At 35.5% G+C, this 21,040-nt stretch overlaps 2 protein-coding genes across 3 annotated transcripts; one reads left to right on the top strand and one right to left on the bottom strand.

Annotated features, from left to right (window-relative positions):
- The first annotated feature begins 273 nt into the window (after positions 1–273).
- LOC100371996 (uncharacterized) lies at positions 274–5,510 on the top strand. Its single transcript, XM_002741493.4, has 4 exons — positions 274–762; positions 1,008–1,189; positions 3,418–3,499; positions 3,794–5,510. Exons 1-4 carry the CDS (start codon positions 327–329, stop codon positions 4,015–4,017), a joined length of 924 nt encoding a protein of 307 aa, XP_002741539.2. The 5' UTR covers positions 274–326; the 3' UTR covers positions 4,018–5,510.
- LOC100371848 (peptidoglycan-recognition protein SC2-like) lies at positions 5,315–17,473 on the bottom strand. 2 transcript variants are annotated; one of them, XM_085495509.1, is made up of 6 exons: positions 17,289–17,473; positions 10,328–10,524; positions 9,311–9,446; positions 8,110–8,200; positions 7,434–7,545; positions 5,315–6,296 (listed from the first exon to the last, which is right to left on the bottom strand). In XM_085495509.1, the coding sequence occupies exons 1-6, from the start codon at positions 17,458–17,460 to the stop codon at positions 6,264–6,266; spliced, it is 741 nt and encodes a 246-aa protein (XP_085351635.1). In that variant the 5' UTR covers positions 17,461–17,473; the 3' UTR covers positions 5,315–6,263. The 2 variants fall into 2 exon arrangements, with proteins under 2 accessions (XP_085351635.1, XP_006825027.1); XM_006824964.3 differs by lacking the exon at positions 17,289–17,473 and adding an exon at positions 16,124–16,368.
- Between the last annotated feature and the right edge of the window lie 3,567 nt (positions 17,474–21,040).

Raw genomic sequence — 21,040 nt, 5'->3', positions numbered from 1 at the left:
CAACAAATGTAGTCATTTCTATCTCAGGCAACAAAAGTGTCGTAAAATAACCGCTCACAATTTATCGTAAATCCTGTCGCACTTAACATATTCTCTGATAGGAACTAGTAATAGTGAAAAGAAAACGATCATTAATAATATAAATCTTTGTATTCGAATAGAGCTTTACAAATTATCACAATTTCACAACACAACATTTTGCGACATTATATTTAGTCCCTCTAACTACAAGGTCGAAGGTCATACAAACATTCACACACGTGATAACTAGGTCGACCGATGTTGTGATCAATTTTCCGTAGTTTCACGTCTTCTTCGGGTCCACCATGTCGTTGTTACCTACTCTGCATCTTAGATATCTTCGTAAGTTGACATTTATCGCCACGCCTGCTGTTAACGGATATATCCAGCCATGCAGTGTACGTTGCCACCCATCGCCTGTTTCTGCCTTCAAGCAATTTGCCTCAACCTCAACTTCAAAATGTAAAAACATTTCGGATCCTAGTCCGCGGACACTATTCTACGCCAAGCGTCTTTTTACACATGCAATTCGAACCATACACTCGACAACACATTCTTTTTCAAATGAAAATGTTGTTAAAGACGGAGTTTCTCAAGTGCCAGAAATCAAAGACTCTCTCCACACTGAATCTGTTCAAACAGACGAGGAATTGAAGAAGTTATTGAAAAAAATGGCGTCTGATTTTGGTCACCATAGTGACGAGGAGAATAATTGGAAACTTGAATCTTTTGGCAAGCGAGGTAATTACTTGAGGTATTCTACTATTATTTAATTCTTCGGCTGGGATGGGGGCTCAAGCAAATGTACTTTAGTTGTCCTTCCCCCTTATTATTATTGGATTTTGTTTTATTCTGCTGGTAAAAGTGGCAAGTAAATTGTAAAACAGTTTGGAATTCCGCAATTCTTGAATAAGTGGAACCTTATTTAAGGTAAATTGCCAGCAATCTTATTGTAAAAACATACTCACATACTTTTTATCTGACAGATCATACAACACATTATGTTTTCAATATTGATGAATTGGTTGAGATTTTGAGAGAAGAAAATACGCAAGATATTTGTGTTATCGAAGTGCCAAAACACAAACAGTATGTTGACTACTTTGTCATCGTTAGCTGTCGATCGGTGCGTCATCTACAGGCAACTACTCAGTATATTAACCAGATGGTGAGTTGGAATACTGTATTTGCTCTATTAGTAGTGCACCTGCTTTAGTGAGGTTCACTCGATTTCAAACAAAGACCGACAATTCATAGACAATAGAAAAAAGTTGCCTTAATAATAAATACAAGCCGGTAGGCTGGTTGGCGATCCGCTCCGCTCAAAAACAAGCAACATGTTTTTTGGCTGTTTCCATGGTGACATAACGTGAAGCTGACGTTGGTTTATAACTAATACGAAGTTCGCAAACACCATTCAGTCTTTAGAAGTCACTTAGTTTAGTACTAGGACCACAGTTACTCTCTCCTAGTAGAGTGACTGTGCTAGGATGTATTCTGCTGTTACATTTATTATTTCCAACCGTTTTGCGATAGCATTTTTTAGAATGAAAAGTTTCCCGGAAATGCTGGAAAGCGAAATAATGAAATAACGAAATGGTAAATATTTACCTAAATTGCACTGTTTCCATGGTGACATAACGTGAAGCTGACGTCGGTTTATAACTAATACGAAGTTCGCAAACACCATTCAGTCTTTAGAAGTCACTTAGTTTAGTACTAGGACCACAGTTACTCTCTCCTAGTAGAGTGACTGTGCTAGGACGTATTCTGCTGTTACATTTATTATTTCCAACCGTTTTGCGATAGCATTTTTTAGAATGAAAAGTTTCCCGGAAATGCTGGAAAGCGAAATAATGAAATAACGAAATGGTAAATATTTACCTAAATTGCAGTGTGTTGACCTTCATAACAATATACTTCATAATGCAAAACACTAGTCACAGTGAGTAATTTAAATATACGACTCCTAATCGAAAAATATGACCACAGTCCAGAATTTCAGACGGATATTAAGCAACCTAAGAGCATATCAGAAGCATTTACTCTAAAATATAAAAAAAGAACTGCAGTCAAAAGTCAAGAATGCCAGCAAATAAAGGACTCTGTCCCACAATCCTTTGTGCGCGTTATTACGGACACGCGCAAAAAACTGTACCACGCTTGTCAAATCTGGGTCAAATATACAGTACGCTACTATCTTGCCACAGATTGTTTAGTAGTGGAGTGTTCGGTGACCATTGAATTAGCCCGTGATTCATATTTTATGTGTATTAATTTATTCATCAATTTTCGTGACTGACAGTACTGCCCAAATTTTAGTCAAAAAACGCAACTGGTGAAACAGAAGAGCATCGCCAGGCGATGGACGCAGGGCTCTTTGGCAACGACCGCATAGAGGTCAAAATACGCGTTCTATTTTTACGCGTTAAATTTGGCTCTTCCCTTTCGCCCCCTCCGGAATGTTCTACTTTTGCAGCCTAATAGCAGGTTTTTCGAAAAACGTCTAAAAAACACAAGAATTAGTAGAAATGTTCCTGTTTTGGGCGGATTATTGATAGAGAATAATGTATTTATTACAAAAATGCTGAAAAACCGTGAGTTGTTGCCTTAGTTATTTTTTTATTGGCGAAAAACTGCGAACTCGGCAAATTTGGTTGCACAACTTCCCTTTATCATATACACCCAGCGACACCGATGCCAGCTGACTGTGTACAAAACTGGTAGGAGGTAATACATTTGGGGCGAAAGTATTCAAAAATCAGTTTTTGGATGTTGCAATGGCAGTGGTGGGCCAGGATTTTTTTCCAATTAGTGACGGCACGACCTACCTGTGAAGTATGAACAAAACCAGCCGAGCCGTTGCTGGTGAAAAGTTACCCCAACTTTGGGGTCAAATTTCTCGGTAATGAAAACAGATATCAAAAATTCAAATGGTAACTTTGTGCCCACACTCAAGCTGAGTAGAATGAGCTATGTTTGAAGTATTTTATCCCAAATTTGTAGGAGGAGATACATTTGGCGCGAAGCTATCCAAAAATCAGTTTTTTGGCTGTTGCTATGGCAACAGTGGGCCAAAAAAATTTTCCAGATTTTTCCTTATAACTAGGGTTAAGGTGTGACCTACCTGCCAAGTTTGAACAAAATCGGCCAAGCCAAAAAAATCACAGAAGAAATAATACGTGAACACTGGAACACTGGAAATGTACACACACAGACACACACACACACAAAACGACAAAAGTGATTATAAGGGCAATCCTAGCAGAGCGGATCGCCAATACCTTTTTTGGAGAAACCATTTCTGTTTGACAGATTGTTATTCAGCCTGCTTTGGAAATGCATATTTATGAATCTGTGCTGCTTGGATTAATTTTAAATGTCTTGTTTTTAAAGTATAAACAGAAAAAAAGACCTGAAGATCCATTCGTGAAAGTGGAGGGAAAACATACAGAAGATTGGATGTGTATTGATTTAGGTAATGCTTGTCCAGCTGATTTGTTTAGTTGGTATGCCCTTTAGTTAAGTTGAATTGATTCAAAATGGCCACCCGGCAACCAGGTTGGTTTTATTTTCATGAGTCCTCAACCGTTTGTTGGATACGTCAGGACCATTTTGTTCAAAGTTTGTACGAAGACAAGACATAATGACATAGATACGCACATTCATTTTTGGGTTTTTTTGTTTTGTTCAACTGTTTTGCTGACAAATAACCATTTTTTTTTACAAAATTTCATTGATGGTTGATTTGGATTGATGGTTTTATTCACAGGTAATATTGTTTTACATCTATTTCTCACACCAACAAGAGAACTGTATGAATTAGAAAAACTCTGGACGTTAGGTGCAAAATATGATGACCAACTTCGATATATGATGGAGCAGGCAAAGCAGTCCTTTGTATTAGAGGATGAGGAGATCTCAGAAGATAATAGCGATGATAAGACACAGAGTGAAGAAAAGCACAATCAAGATACAAAACCTAGGCTTTCATAATTGATGTTGAAATGGATCCAAAGAGTGTTGATGTGGAATCTCCATGTTTTGTATACCGTTTTACAGATAAGAGACCATGCAAATCTTGCTTACAACACATCCTAAAATGCACAAGGTCTAAGCCGATGCGTTCTAGGTTTCGTCTTCACGCCTCTCAGATGTAAATGCGAAAATAACATGCATTCATTTTGTCTTGAAATTGTACTATCATAAAATAACTAGAAATTAATTAGTGTTTGTTTGGGGAATGGTGTACATACACTGTACATCCATTTTTGGTGCAGGAATGTGTTTGAAACGCATGTTAATTTGATGCCTCAGCGTGATGCTGTGTACGTTTTTATGACGCAAATGCCTATTTTTAAGTTTTGATTTTATAATTGTTTAGGCCTGGATACATATTTTTGTTTTAACCCAATATCTGACTGATGTTTGCTTTCAGAGCTTTCTAGAATAACAGCAATACTTTCAAATAATATACCTTCACTTTTGCCATTCTAACATGAACTTCAATTACAACTGTAACTGTATTCATTAATAATGATAATGAAGTTGTCTGACTTTGAGCGTGAAAGTCATGTGATCGATGACAAATGTGCTTTGAATACATATATACTGTTGCTGCAAGAGGGAGCACTGCAATTCAGCGGCACCACCAAGCGGGGGAGATAGGGTTCTCCCTACCAGGATGTGGAGTTTTTGATAATTCTAACTTAAAATGGAGCATTCTGTTTTCCTTAGGGCCAAAATTACTATCAGACAGGTCATAGTTGAAGACTGTGGCCATATGTGATCCCCAGTCAATCAGAATTTTATGATTGTCAGAAGATCTGCTCCCGAAGGTAAGGGGGTGTATGACCATGGAATGAGGGCGCTGCGCCCCTGGTCCCCTGCTGTTAAGTCAATACGAGTCACACCAATATACCAGTACTATTTGGAATATTTTCAATTGCTGTACATGTTTCATATTAAGTTGCTATTGTTCATAACCAAACATACATACAATGCATACAATGAAGAAATATTGACACGCTGAACTATACCTCTATTGAATTTAACTATATTGCATGGTTCATAAAAGTTATCAAAATATTTTTACAATCTACAAGCATGTCAAAAGCATTTCCATATTATATGTTATAAGACACAATTTTGGGCGCATCTCTAGAATTGAAATAATATCCTAAGTATTAAGATTTTTGAGCTTCTGTAATGTGAGACAGTTGACAATACTGACAAGGTTTGTGTTTTGCTTACATGCACATAGAGATGTGTTTTAAACACAGAAAATATAGTGTTACTTTTGCTTTTTGTAATTTTTATTTAGTAAAATTCATAATTGAGAAAGAAAAAATGGAAGGATAGACAGTGTTGAAGTTTCATGTATAAAATTTATGTCTTGTCAGAAGGACGTGAACAAATTGCTTCTACATAAAGTTTACATGTACAAGATATTTTTTTTTTCAAAAAATTAAATATACCAATATATGTAGCATGCTTTGGAGATCTATTCACAAAAAATTTGAAAAGTGCCCAAAAAACTATCCTGTTACCTTAGTTATCAGTGTAGTGGTGACTGGAATTTTCACTAGCATTCTTCACAGACTTTATAAACCGAGAGTTTAATAGAGTCGGGCCTGGAATTAAATTTTTCACACAAATTGGGAATTTTTAGTCTTGTATGAGCAGCAGGCATGTTTTTCTCACATCACCTCAAAATACATTATTGAACTGAAAAAAACAAGCTCGATGTGTTTAGTGTTGAAAGACAGCTCAATTTAGTGGATGTATTATTTAGCATCACAAAACTCCATCATTGGCTGAAAATTAGTACCAAACATATAATTCAGATAACAAAATATTTTGAGCCTCACTGTATACAAACTACATGTATCGGTAGTATGAATATAGTTACAAACACACACACAAAAAAACATTTACATACTAACATGCAAGATATTGTACAGTGACACTGGATTGTTTTTCCTTTAAAAACATGATTGCAAAATGATGGTGTACACTTGTAATCCCTGACTAGTTCAATCTGCAGGAGAGCTATAAAAAATATAAATTCAACCAATATGAGTTCCAATCAATCTGAGACAACACAGTGTTGATCCTTTATGACAAGGTGCACAGACCAGCAGAAAAAAATATACACCACTAGAGGGCGCTACCAATGCAATAAACATCTATGCACACATTTCTTGAATATAAAATGTTCACCGTTTTCACCAAATTTGTTATCATTTGGTTGGAGGAAAGTGTTGTCCCGGCACCTATTGACAAATCATACAATATACTAACAGTTAAATATCATTGTATTCATAGGTGAAGGTAGTACATTTGATATACTAGTAGTTTTCGCTCTATAAATCTACCTATAGAGGGCACTATACAATAGGATGGCTTTATGTAGGTTGTAACCCTTTGAATGCCAGACAACTTGTCACCTTTCAAGAATTTAACCTATACAATTTTGTTAATATTTTCTCAAGACTTGTAGACCATTTTGTCTAAATTTAACTAAGAAAATGTATAAAAAGGCATACAAATGTGCAAAATGTTAGCAGGAATAATGCCATGGTTCATGATAGGTATCACAAAAACAAATTCTCTGTCAAATTATTCTTTTTCAAAAATTAGGCAGTTACTAGAATTATTTTTGAGAGTCGACTGAAATATTTGATTGTGCACAAATTTGTTGGGCTTAATCAATTTGTCAACAGAGGGTGTTGTGCATTGAAAAAATAAGTGAAAAAACAATTCTGCCTGCACTTTTTTGGGGTTGTGTTTATGTTGACCAAAAAGATATTTGTTTCAAATGATTTTATGGTTGTAATTTGCAGTTTCCCAAATCATCAATTCTAACAGAATATATATTGCATGGATGTGAGACTGACGCTCAAGGGTGATTTTCTCCTACTCAATATTTTTTGCCTGCCTTTGCATTCTTCTATAGATTTGAATTATAATTTAACCCATCATCATCATTGTTAATGGTGGAGTTCCATGATAACGATAACAGCACTGACTCAAATAACAGTAGCTATCGATAATGACAATGTAAAGCAAAAAGTAGAAATGTTGACTGGTAAATTAGAATGAAAATGTAAATGGTTTAAATAAATTATATGATGCAAATTTTGAAATAAATGTGATAAGAAACAACCAGTTTTTGAAGTAATTTGAGTTGAGATTAAAATATAACAATATTTGATTCATAACTGTAGCCAATGAAAACGATCGCTGTATGACCCATAATTAACAAATAAATTTAAAAAAAAAAGTTACCACAAACTAAGAAAAAAGCATCACTAGCTATCTAGAAAACCTTTTACAATGTCCATCATTAGTGTATCCATGGTAACACCATAGATGCACCACAGATGCACAAGGTAACACTGAAAACTCACCCAATGTGGCCAGGTCTTTACACGGTCAAAGAATGTATCACCGGGGCATGTTGTACCTTCACGACGTACTTGTCGATGACCGTATAGTATATAGTCGTCTATCACTTTGTTACTAGAACGTAAAATTATAGAAAGCAGTTTATCATGTGAACAAGCGTACACCTACCTAAAATATCAAATCAATTGAGCTGTAGTTTTCACAAAGTTGAAAATAACATTTTTTACCAAAAATGACAAAAATATTTTCCATAATTGGAGAATTGAAGATATCATCACAAAATTACAAAAATCTGACAGAGGTCCACCCAAGGTACCTTATGCCAAGCATAAAAGCAATTGAGCTGTTGAAAATAGGATTTTTTACCAAAAATGACAAAAATATTCATCGAAATTAGAGAATTGAAGATATCATCACAAAATGAATAAATCTGAGATAGATCGACCCAAGGTACCTTATACTGGTACATGCCAAACATAAAAGCAATTGAGCTGGTAGTTTTCAAGAAGTTGAAAATAGGATTTTCATAATTGCCAAATAACACTGGTTTTGATGATAGCACAAAATAGGTTTTCTTTTCTTGTGGGGATGGCGGTGACTGTATCTTGCTTAGTGTCATCATGATTCCCTTTCCTTTGGGCCAATATAGTCAGCATGGTGGATTTAAATGCCTCTTACTTTTCAACACAGTACTTGATAAGTGACTGCACTGTTTTCATTGCGGCATCCGATGGTAAAGTGTCAGTAAAATCACCCATAACACAGATACCTAATATGAAAATATAAAAATCACTAAGGTAGTTTGCTACCATTAAAAAAAAAATATTTGGAAATCCTCGAAATCCAGCAAGTTGGGTTGGGTCACTGTAAGGTTAAAATTTCTGACCTCGGGAAATTGATCAACATTGCAACAGTTTACCATTGGTTCCTATGGCAGAAACATTCAATCATATCTCAAAATTGTGTTCAGGGACATATGCTGAAAAATGATATGTAGTGTTACGAGGGCTAAATATGACTGTCACAAAAAATGGGAGAATTTTGAATATTAGTTATCCATGGAATAATTGTACATGGAATCCTATGGAAAATGTTCCAAAATTATCACTTTTAGCTTATTTTGCATATGTTGTCTTGGAAACAGCCTTTTTTCCCCATAAAAACGTTAAATATGAATGACTTGGATGTGTGTGAATCATCACAAAACAATCTTTGTATGATTTACTGTGATCAATTGTTTTCAGGTTTTAACCTTTTCACCACCAGACTTTCTCGCCAAATTGTTCTGCACGTTTTTTTATAATCTTCAATATTTCTGGAAATGAATCCTAATTTTGTAGCCAACAGACAAAAGTTGGGTAAATTTTCAGTTTTGACTGGTTTTGACTGTTTTTGTCCCAATCTTCTGAAAAAAATGCAGACTATAAATGGGATTATTTTATGAATTTGTGATGAAAGAGGGAACTGGTGTTAAAAAGGTTTATGATTGTGAACTATGATTAAAACAAATGATTGGATTTCCTTTATGTTTACACAGTGGTTTTATTTTATGCTGTTAATCACAAAACCCAGATAAAAATATATGATTACCAATAAAAATACTTTTCGCACAAAACACAGGTCAAACATCCATGAAAATGGTGATTTTGGGCTATTTACCATTGGGTAAATAAAGTTTTCATATCTCCAAATTTTGTTGGATATGTAGTTATTAAGTAGATGGTTGTCAAGAAATATTAGGATAATCTGATGATTACTAATTTATTTTATGAAATGTTGTTTTAACATGGTTTCTCATAAAAATTATTCTCATGTATATTTTGTTACTTTAAGGCGTTAAAAAGCGATCAATCAACACAAATAGGCATGTACTATTTACCTATGGAGTAATTGTTATACCACGTAGCATGAGCGCCTACCGTATCCCAACCACGTCCTTCATAAACATTACCATCATCACCAACACAAAAATTATACCCTATATCATTCCATTTGCGTACATCCATGTGAAAATTCTAAAATGGAACAAGAATTAAGTACATCAGGCGTGACATACTTTCAGTGTAACTGATATGAGGGGGAGGGGCAAAATTAGATGCATGCCTATGAAGTTCATGATTTCAACATTGATAGAAATGCATTTTTATGGAATGTGTAGTGCATGGTCAAGTTGAGTTTGCACACATCATATAGAAATGGTATTATCTAAATTCAAGGACAGTGGTCATTGCAGTCATTGTGTTTGAATATATTCAATATTTATGCAAATGATGTCATGCTTCAGTGGAAAACAAGAGCCAATATAAAAATGGGAATGATGATAAAATGCATTTTATTTTAAAATGTGTCTACTATGAATATGAACTAGGAAGTTTATTTAAAAAATGTGACATTAACATGTTCAAATGTCAAACGAGACAATAATCATTAATATTAAAAATAGAGAAATTCAGCTAGTATTTAAAAAACACAATATAAAGAAAGGTGAGAAAATTTAGGATAAATTGTATTTTCTTGTCATTTATTTCGAACTTGTAGTTATGGTGCTATGTAATTCTTGTTGTTATGCTATACAATACTTCTGATGGGATAGTTGTGTAATCAAGATTATCAATTTTTGCTGAAAAGGCTTTTTGGGAGTTTTGTATGGAATTTATTTTCACTGATTTGTGATGAGTTTAATGTAAAATATAGGAAAAAAAAGTATATTCCCTGGATTTTATTTTCACGGAATCATCCCTTCAGCGGAAATGGCCAAAATAAAGTATTCTACAGTATTAATAATTGGGGCATTGTTATCTTTAAATAAATGTGTGGAATGAGATGATCCAACAGAAGCATTGAGTGAATGGAGGAAGTATTAGTTCTTCATATTTGGTGATAAACTATTCAATACCTGAATAGCCCTCATTTGTGCTTTGCATTCCTCCATGGTGTAGCAGCGATTCATTGCGGTGTGGTGAACAATAACGTACTGCACAGGCGTATCCAAGTTGGTTCTACTGACGGGATCACGTGCCCCCCATTCTGAGCGATCAATGAACTTGAATGTGGGAACTTCGGTCATCTCGTCATCTATCTGCACTGGATCATCTAAGAGAAAGTAAGTTTTTAAGTTTAAAGTACAGCACCTCAGTCATCCCACAGTCTGCATTAAAACTGTATTGACTAGCTGTGACGATATTTCAATATTTGATCTTGTAGAAATGTATTTTTGAGTTTATATAAATTTAATCACTAGTCATTGTTCTTTCTTAAGTTCATCTGATTTGCATATGCAATGACAGTTTGAACCATATTATGATATTTGCTACACTTAGGGAGCTCTCTGAGTATAAATAGAGCAGTCATGTTGTTTTAAGTTCAGTACTGGACGGTTTGGGGCGTGGTCGGGCACTCCGTGGCGATTGATTGCACCTGTTTCAAGATACTTTCATATCTTTGCCTTCTACCTGTCCGAAATTCAACTGGCTTTCTGCACAATATCCAGTTAGTAGTACATGTGTATGTACAATAGATATCTGTTAATTATATATGTGCATAATCAATTAGGTCACATGACCGGCTAATGGTTTCTCCAATTCGCTTCATCCATGTACACAATACCCAGTTAGTAGTACATGTGTATGTACAATAGATATCTGTGAATTATATATGTGCATAATCAATTTGGTCACATGACCGGCTAATGGTTTCTCCAATTCGCTTCATCCATGTACACAATACCCAGTTAGTAGTACATGTGTACGTACAATAGATATCTGTGAATTAGATATGTGCATAAACAATAAGGTCACATGACTGGCTAATGATTTATCCAATTCTCTTAATCCATGTGCACAATATCTAGTTAGTAGTACATGTGTATGTACAATAGATACAGTATCTGTAAATTAGATATGTGCATAAACAATTAGGTCACATGACTGGCTAATGATTTATCCAATTCTCTTAATCCATGTGCACAATACTCAGTTAGTACATGTGTATGTACAATAGATATCTGTGAATTAGATATGTGCACAATCACTTACGTCACATGACGGCTAATAGTTTATCCAATTATCTTAATCCATGTGCACAATACTCAGTTAGTACATGTGTATGTACAATAGATATCTGTAAATTAGATATGTGCATAATCAATTAGGTCACATGACTGGCTAATGGTTTCTCAAATTCTCATCATCCATGTGTACAATACCCAGTTAGTACATGTGTATGCACAATAGATATCTGTGAATTAGATATGTGCATAAACAATTAGGTCACATGACCGGATAATAGTTTATCCAATTTTCTTCTTTCATGTACACAATAACCAGTTAGTAGTACATGTGTACGTACAATAAATACCTGTGAATTAGATATTTGCATAAACAATTAGGTCACATGACCAGCTAATAGTTTATCCAATTTTCTTCTTCCATGTGCACAGTGCCTAGTTAGTAGTACATGTGTACGTACAATAGATATATGTGAATTAGATATGTGCATAATCAATTAAGTCACATGACTGGCTAATAGTTTATCCAATTCTCTTAATCCATGTGCACAATATCTAGTTAGTAGTACATGTGTATGTACAATAGATATCTGTGAATTAGATATGTGCATAAACAATTAGGTCACATGACTGGCTAATGGTTTCCCCAATTCTCATCATCCATGTGTACAATACCCAGTTAGTACATGTGTATGTAAAATAGATATCTGTGAATTAGATATGTGCATAAACAATTAGGTCACATGACCGGATAATAGTTTGTCCAATTCTCTTCTTTCATGTACACAATACCCAGTTAGTAGTACATGTGTACGCACAATAGATATCTGTGAATTAGATATGTGCATAAACAATTATGTCACATGACCAGCTAATAGTTCATCCAATTCTCTTCTTCCATGTGCACAGTGCCTAGTTAGTAGTACATGTGTACGTACATTATATATCTGTGAATTAGATATGTACATAATCAATTAGGTCACATGACTGGATAATAGTTTATCCAATTCTCTTCTTCCATGTGCACAGTGCCTAGTTAGTAGTACATGTGTACGTACATTATATATCTGTGAATTAGATATGTACATAATCAATTAGGTCACATGACCGGATAATAGTTTATCCAATTCTCTTCTTTCATGTACACAATACCCAGTTAGTAGTACATGTGTACGTAAAATAGATATCTGTGAATTAGATATGTACATAATCAATTAGGTCACATGACTGGATAATAGTTTATCCAATTCTCTTCTTCCATGTGCACAGTGCCTTGTTAGTAGTACATGTGTACGTACAATAGATATATGTAAATTAGATATGTGCATAAACAATTAGGTCACATGACTGGCTAATGGTTTCTCCAATTCGCTTTATCCATGTACACAATACCCAGTAGTAGTACATGTGTACGTACAATAGATATCTGTGAATTAGATATGTGCATAAACAATTAGGTCACATGACCAGCTAATAGTTTATCCAATTCTCTTCTTCCATGTGCACAGTGCCTAGTTAGTAGTACATGTGTACGTACAATATATATATGTGAATTAGATATGTGCATAATCAATTAGGTCACATGACCGGATAATAGTTTATCCAATTCACTTCTTCTATGTGCACAGTGCCTAGTTAGTAGTACATGTGTACGTACAATAGATATCTGTGAATTAGATATGTGCATAAACAATTAGGTCACATGACCAGCTAATAGTTTATCCAATTCTTTTCTTCCATGTGCACAATATCTAGTTAGTTGTACATATGTATGTACAATAGATATCTGTGAATTAAATATGTGCATAATCAATTAAGTCACATGACTGGCTAATAGTTTATCCAATTCTCTTAATCCATGTGCACAATACTCAGTTAGTACATGTGTATGTACAATAGATAGCTGTAAACTAGATATGTGCATAATCAATTAGGTCACATGAGTTGCTAATAGTTTATCCAATTCTCTTAATCCATGTGCACAATACTCAGTTAGTACATGTGTATGTACAATAGATATCTGTAAATTAGATATGTGCATAAACAATTAGGTCACATGACTGGCTAATGGTTTATCTAATTCTCTTCTTCCATGTGCACAGTGCCTAGTTAGTAGTACATGTGTACGTACAATAGATATCTGTGAATTAGATATGTGCATAAACAATTAGGTCACATGACCAGCTAATAGTTTATCCAATTCTCTTCTTCCATGTGCACAATATCTAGTTAGTTGTACATATGTATGTACAATAGATATCTGTGAATTAAATATGTGCATAATCAATTAAGTCACATGACTGGCTAATAGTTTATCCAATTCTCTTAATCCATGTGCACAATACTCAGTTAGTACATGTGTATGTACAATAGATAGCTGTAAACTAGATATGTGCATAATCAATTAGGTCACATGAGTTGCTAATAGTTTATCCAATTCTCTTAATCCATGTGCACAATACTCAGTTAGTACATGTGTATGTACAATAGATATCTGTAAATTAGATATGTGCATAAACAATTAGGTCACATGACTGGCTAATGGTTTATCCAATTCTCTTCTTCCATGTGCACAGTGCCTAGTTAGTAGTACATGTGTATGTACAATAGATATCTGTGAATTAGATATGTGCATAAACAATTAGGTCACATGACTGGCTAATGGTTTCCCCAATTCTCATCATCCATGTGTACAATACCCAGTTAGTACATGTGTATGCACAATAGATATCTGTGAATTAGATATGTGCATAAACAATTAGGTCACATGACCGGATAATAGTTTATCCAATTCTCTTCTTTCATGTACACAATACCCAGTTAGTAGTACATGTGTACGTACAATAGATATCTGTGAATTAGATATGTGCATAAACAATTATGTCACATGACCAGCTAATAGTTCATCCAATTCTCTTCTTCCATGTGCACAGTGCCTAGTTAGTAGTACATGTGTACGTACATTATATATCTGTGAATTAGATATGTACATAATCAATTAGGTCACTTGACCAGCTAATAGTTTATCCAATTCTCTTCTTCCATGTGCACAGTGCCTAGTTAGTAGTACATGTGTACGTACATTATATATCTGTGAATTAGATATGTGCATAATCAATTAGGTCACATGACTGGCTAATAGTTTATCCAATTCTCTTAATCCATGTGCACAATACTCAGTTAGTACATGTGTACGTACAATAGATATCTGTGAATTAGATATGTGCATAAACAATTAGGTCACATGACCAGCTAATAGTTTATCCAATTCTCTTCTTCCATGTGCACAATGCCTTGTTAGTAGTACATGTGTACGTACAATAGATATCTGTGAATTAGATATGTGCATAATCAATTAGGTCACATGACTGGCTAATGGTTTATCCAATTCGCTTAATCCATGTACACAATACCCAGTTAGTAGTACATGTGTACGTACAATAGATATTTGTGAATTGGATATGTGCACAATCAATTACGTCACATGACTGCTAATAGTTTATCCAATTTTCTTAATCCATGTGCACAATACCCAGTTAGTACATGTGTATGTACAATAGATATCTGTGAATTAGATATGTGCATAAACAGTTAGGTCACATGACCAGCTAATAGTTTATCCAATTCTCTTCTTCCATGTGCACAGTGCCGAGTTAGTAGTACTTGTGTACGTACAATATATATCTGTGAATTAGATATGAGCAGAAACAATTAGGTCACATGACCAGCTAATAGTTTATCCAATTCTCTTCTTCCATGTGCACAATACCCAGTTAGTAGTACATGTGTACGTACAATAGATATTTGTGAATTGGATATGTGCACAATCAATTACGTCACATGACTGGCTAATAGTTTATCCAATTTTCTTAATCCATGTGCACAATACCCAGTTAGTACATGTGTATGTACAATAGATATCTGTGAATTAGATATGTGCATAAACAGTTAGGTCACATGACCAGCTAATAGTTTATCCAATTCTCTTCTTCCATGTGCACAGTGCCGAGTTAGTAGTACTTGTGTACGTACAATATATATCTGTGAATTAGATATGAGCAGAAACAATTAGGTCACATGACCAGCTAATAGTTTATCCAATTCTCTTCTTCCATGTGCACAATACCCAGTTAGTAGTACATGTGTACGTACAATAGATATCTGGACATTATATATATATTTTTGGTTTTTTGTTTAACGTTGTATGTTGCTCGAAATTCGGTTAACTGTTAATTAAAATTCAATTCACTTAATTTGAACGTTAAACAAAACAAATCTATTAGTTAACTATTAATTAAACATGAGTTACAATTGACACAAAAAATAACTTTTAGTGTCATGTGCGATCACGCCAGAAGCGGGAGATCCCCTGAAAAGTCATTCTCGGGTTTAGTGTAGCTGTAGTTCAATACGTGTTGGTTTCGCCGTAATTCGCAGTACTTCCAAGCTAACTAACTGCAGCTACGACTCAGTATAACGACTTCACACTACTCCATACAAACGAAACAGAAAGTAAAAGTGACAAATAATTAACGTCAAATACGACTGCAAATCTCTGTGGGCTTGACACAAATTCTAGTTCAACAATGAACATGAACTTCGTCACACAGTAAGGTGACTGGTCTTTATGTGTTGTGTGTGTGTTTGTACGTACCCCGTAAGACTTGCAATATCGTCGGTTCTTACCTACACCCATTTCTCGCTCCATGTCTACATTAAAAACAATGACAACAGTTGTTACCCCTGTCATGATGACAAGTACTGATATCACACTCACAGTGACGAGTATCTGCATTCTATGGTCAAGCTTCTGCTTTTTGATTTCGATAGCTTCGTTATTAACGTCTTCCATTTTGTACCGACTTCCGGGTACTCCTAGTATCCGAGTATATATTCCGTTCGGTTCGGTCACATGTATTACATTATTATACTTTCCGTATGGCGTATCTTAGCTTATTTGAATAAAGACGCCCTAACTCGCCACAATTTGTGCTAGATCGAATGCAAAGCAGCATAACCACAAACAAGGGAGAAAATATAAATTAAAGGTGGGCGATCGATTCGTTCCAAATCAAGTTGATTCGTACCAAAAATTTATTTGTCGAGTCGTAGCAAAGTTGATCCGTCCGATATATTAGTTAGTTCGACACTAACTCGTCCAATGACCGCAACAACAACGACAAACTTTATCTCATCGTAGTCACGGAATCATCTTCCATAAGTTAGCACTCTGAAGACTGAACCCCAGCCGTGTATTGTATCACACTTTGCATTACGTTAATCCGTTAATAGTCAAATCAAGTTATTCATATTTCATAATTATAGCATAATTAACTAATGTGACGGAGTGTTGGTAAACATTGTAAACGTTGTTTATTTCTGATTATCGGAAAATAAAAAAATATTGCTTTCCGATTGTATTTTACATGTATCAAGCTTGATTGTCTCTGAACAAAGGCAATGGACCGAAAGTGTATAGTGTAAGTGTTCTTTTCTTGTTGTTGTTGACTTGTATGTTACTTTTTACGCCGTTTCAAAGGCTAATACAATTATTATTATACTTCCAAGCTAACTAACTGCAGCTACGACTCAGTCTAACGACTTCACACTACTCCATACAAATGAAACAGAAAGTAAAAGTGGCAAAAAACTGACTTCAAATACGACTGCAAATCTCTGTGGGCTTGACACAAATTCTAGTTCGGTTAAATCGGACAACAATAAACATGAACTTCGTCACAATTAAAACACAGTAAGGTGACTGGTCTTTAGGTGTGTGTTTGTGCGGCGTACATACCCTGTATTGCAAGTTTGTAAATAATTTAAGACTTTAAATATCGTTGGTTCTTACCTACATCCATTTCTCGCTCCATGTCTACATTAAAAATAATGGCAACAGTTATTACCATCGTTATGATCAAGATGACAACTACTGATATCACACTCTCAATGACGAGTTTGTGCATTCTGTGGTCACGCTTCTGCTTTTTGACTTTGATAGCTTCATTATTAACGTCTTCCATTTTTACGACTTCCGGGTACTACTAGTATCTGAGTATATATTACGTTTCGGTCACATGTATTACGGTATTATACTTTCCGTATGACGTATCTTAGTTTATTTGAATAAAGACACCTTAACTCGCCACAATTTGTGCTAGATCGAATGTAAAGCAGCGTAACCATAAACAAGGTAGACAATATAAATTAAAGGGGCGATCGATTCGTCCCAAATCACATTCGTCCTACAGGTTGATTCGTCCCACAAATTTATTTGTCGATTCGTAGCAAAGTTGATCCGTCCGATATATTAGTTAGTTCGACACTAACTCGTCCAATGTCCGCAACAAGAACGACAAACTTTATCTAATCGTAGTCACGGACTCATCTTGCATAAGTCAGCACCCTGAAGACTGAACCCCAGTCGTTTATTGTATCACACTTTGCATTACGTTAATCCGTTAATAATCAAATCAAGTTATTCATATTTCATAATTAATTAATGTGTCGAAGTGTTGATAAACATTGTAAAAGTTGTTTATTTCTGAATATCGGGAAATAAACAAATATTGTTGTAAAGGCTTTCCGATTGTATTTTATATGTATCAAGCTTGATTGTCTCTGAACAAAGGCAATGTATCGAAAGTGTATTGGGACAAGTGTGAATTGGGACGAATCATAGAGGGTCTATGGACGAATCGAGTTGGGGATGACGAGGTTGCGTGAGTTGCCCCTCCACGGTGCTCCAAACCCATGTCTGATGCCGTTCGGCCAGCGAGGACCTACTCACGCCTACATGTCAGGCAAACTTAGGGAACGAATGTGAATTGGAACGAATTGACCGTGAATCAAATTAAAGCCCAACGATCGATGTTCAAACGTGGGTTCTAGTGACGTATACAACACGTGTTAAACATATTGTTTGTTCATACAACATTCGAACAGACACTGCGTTGTGGCTGTCGACCATTTCACAGGCACCCACGTGTTGGACAGGTTGGTCTACAAACTGCCCACGCGAGATGAATATGCGAGAAGTGAGAACAAATATTGAACAAAAATGGAATATGCAACGTCCACAACGCGTGTACGACATCGCGGCGCTTACGTCATCAACAGAATTTACGTTTTGTACGAGGTAAACTTTACAATGTCTAAATACCTTAAGTTTAGTAAAATGTCAGCGGAGAATATTTGCGCAGTCAACCCGGGATGAGAGATAAAGAGAATATTTTTAGAAATAGTAATTTGTAAGTGTTATTAAACGTTCTATTAATTGTGAGATTGAACATGATTTTCCAGACAAAGTCGCTTTTTTGAAAAATTGGATTACGTTGCTATAAATATAGAAAGACACTCAGGGCCACTATTTTTTAAAAGTTGGTGACCCTGGTGTCTACCACATTATTTGTGGGGATTTATAACACTGACCTTAATATGATTTCGGAAAAAGCATGAACTGAGGCTGTTTCATGTTGTAACCACCTCATGCCGCAAAAGAGGCTACATGTTTTACGACAATGCAGGGGTTTTGTCATAACCACAGCTATACGAAAGATTAGTTAGCGCCGACCTTATGTAAATATACGAATTCAAATCAACATGGAGTATGTGTCGCTATGGCAACGACATTTCAACTCTTCACGAATTGACTATGAATGATATCATTTATCGTGTAACCTGGTTTCTTTGGGATCCTGGCAGGAATTGTAATGGGATGTACTTGGTTATGTTTCACTCGCTTGGCAGTACTTTCGGAGACTACTTTCACCCATGACGCAATATGTCATGTATATTCCTCGGACTTACGGCGCTGTAGGCGTTCACAGAGTTAAGTTAACCTCATGCCCCGTATCAAAAATAGATTTATATAGATAACGATGCTAACTTTAGCAGATTTAAATATGAAAATCTTTAAAAAAAATCGACAACTCGGCTTCGAATATCCTGACAAGTTTGCGTGAGTTACGCCCTTTGCGGTGCTCCAAACCCAACAGTGAGGTTCGGCAGGCGAAGGCGCCAGTCACGCCGACATGACATTAATCAACCACATGAAAGAAACGCACATATTGTTTCGCTCAAACTTTGACAAAATTGACACCTACTGTAATCTAGAGAAATCACTTGAAAAATATTAAGATTAGATCACGCAGATGCACACATAATAAATCTTCGGGTGAACGACCGCTGAACAGACACGTTTGCTCCAACTTTGACCCAAGTTATGTACGCCCTCAAACGGCACTCAGCGGAAAACATTGCCTTGATTGGTCCATTCGTTTATTTAAATCTGGATATTCCGTTGTACGATGTGTGATAAGGGTAAATATTATGTGACCTTACACCTTGATACAATTGTAATTGTCATGTGAACGCCCTCTTCAAACAGTGGTGCACCCTACTTTACACAGAGCAGCACCCATGGGAAATGGTATTATTTACAAAAAAGTAATTAATATTTGTTGGGAGTAAAAATATTTTGTCATTTAATTCGGTTTCTTTGTGTTAGTCACCAATATCATATATGACCTGATCATTTAAATATAATGACCACGCACACACGTACACGTCTTACCATCGTTGTGACGACATGCGCCGGATTAACTTTTAATATAGTGACGTTATATTTTGAGTAAAACGCGAATGTATATATGGTTGCGATTTGATTGGAATTGAATTAAACTCAATTACTTTGCAATTCAATATAGAATAGCATTTTAGTTCAAGTTTAATTAAATAAAAACGCAACAAAGTAGGAATAACATCATACATCCTGCGACTTGACATAGCAATGTTTGCGAAGCTTGGTGTTAGTATAGTGGGCATGGTACAGTTATATTAATATAAAGTGTACCATACCCTTTACTAAACCTAAACTACGCGAAATTGACTTAAATTTCATTTAATATAATTTATGTAAAATAGTGAGGGTCGTTACTTGGTAGGTTTGATGTTAAATCCCGGTGGTTGTCGCGCAGCGCGTGTTTGAATTTCATGAAAATAAACAATGTATTTTACTCGACGCGTTGTATACGTCGCTATGAGTCCCATATCGAACAGAACGCGGTAAATTGATGTCGTCACAACGTTGATTAGACAAACGCACACACACTCAATTTAATCTCGAAAAACTCCAACATCCCAATTAAAACTCTGAAATGATTTGTGAGTCATAGACTCTAAATACCTAATTAGAAAAAACAAAACCATCAGTGCTTTGAAGTGAAATGCTTGAGGAAATTGTGTCTACTACCTTGTGCTGTTTAATCTGAATTGCACAATTTAGAACATTTTTAAAGGGCGGTAGTCGTCGCGATTTCCCCACAATCTAATGCGCTCTTCTAATTGAAATCATAAGTATGAATTTTGACCTGGACGCGACTTTCGATACCCCCAATCACCTGAAAATACCTAATTAAAGCTTGGTCACGTATCAGTTTGTCTTCGTCGATCTGTGCAACAGTCAAAATCGCCATCTTTGTTCATTTGAGACCCATAATCTCGCGCATGCGTGGCGCGACGACTACCGCCCTTTAAAATTAGAGGTTCGAGTCAGATGTCTATGTGGTTAGTCATTAGTTACCCACCCAAATATGGCTTAGC

The sequence above is a fragment of the Saccoglossus kowalevskii genome, chromosome 22 (genome assembly GCF_978046115.1).
Source record: "Saccoglossus kowalevskii chromosome 22, keSacKowa6.1, whole genome shotgun sequence".
In the NCBI taxonomy this organism is placed as follows: Eukaryota; Metazoa; Hemichordata; class Enteropneusta; family Harrimaniidae; genus Saccoglossus; species Saccoglossus kowalevskii.
The sequence above is the reverse complement of the archived record's forward strand: the minus strand, read 5'-3'. Positions and strand labels throughout refer to the sequence as shown.

What these genes read in the sequence shown, in the direction of transcription:
- LOC100371996 (XM_002741493.4), top strand. Translation starts at nt 327, where the DNA reads ATGTCGTTGTTACCTACTCTGCATCTTAGATATCTTCGTAAGTTGACA. An exon ending in TGAATCTTTTGGCAAGCGAG is followed by an intron (nt 763 to 1,007) that starts GTAATTACTTGA and finishes TTTATCTGACAG; the next exon opens with ATCATACAACACATTATGTT. An exon ending in TTGGATGTGTATTGATTTAG is followed by an intron (nt 3,500 to 3,793) that starts GTAATGCTTGTC and finishes TTTTATTCACAG; the next exon opens with GTAATATTGTTTTACATCTA.
- LOC100371848 (XM_085495509.1), bottom strand. Translation starts at nt 17,460, where the DNA reads ATGGAAGACGTTAATAATGAAGCTATCAAAGTCAAAAAGCAGAAGCGT. An exon ending in GGAGCGAGAAATGGATGTAG is followed by an intron (nt 10,525 to 17,288) that starts GTAAGAACCAAC and finishes ACTTTCTCTTAG; the next exon opens with ATGATCCAGTGCAGATAGAT. An exon ending in GTATAACAATTACTCCATAG is followed by an intron (nt 8,201 to 9,310) that starts GTAAATAGTACA and finishes TTTTCATATTAG; the next exon opens with GTATCTGTGTTATGGGTGAT.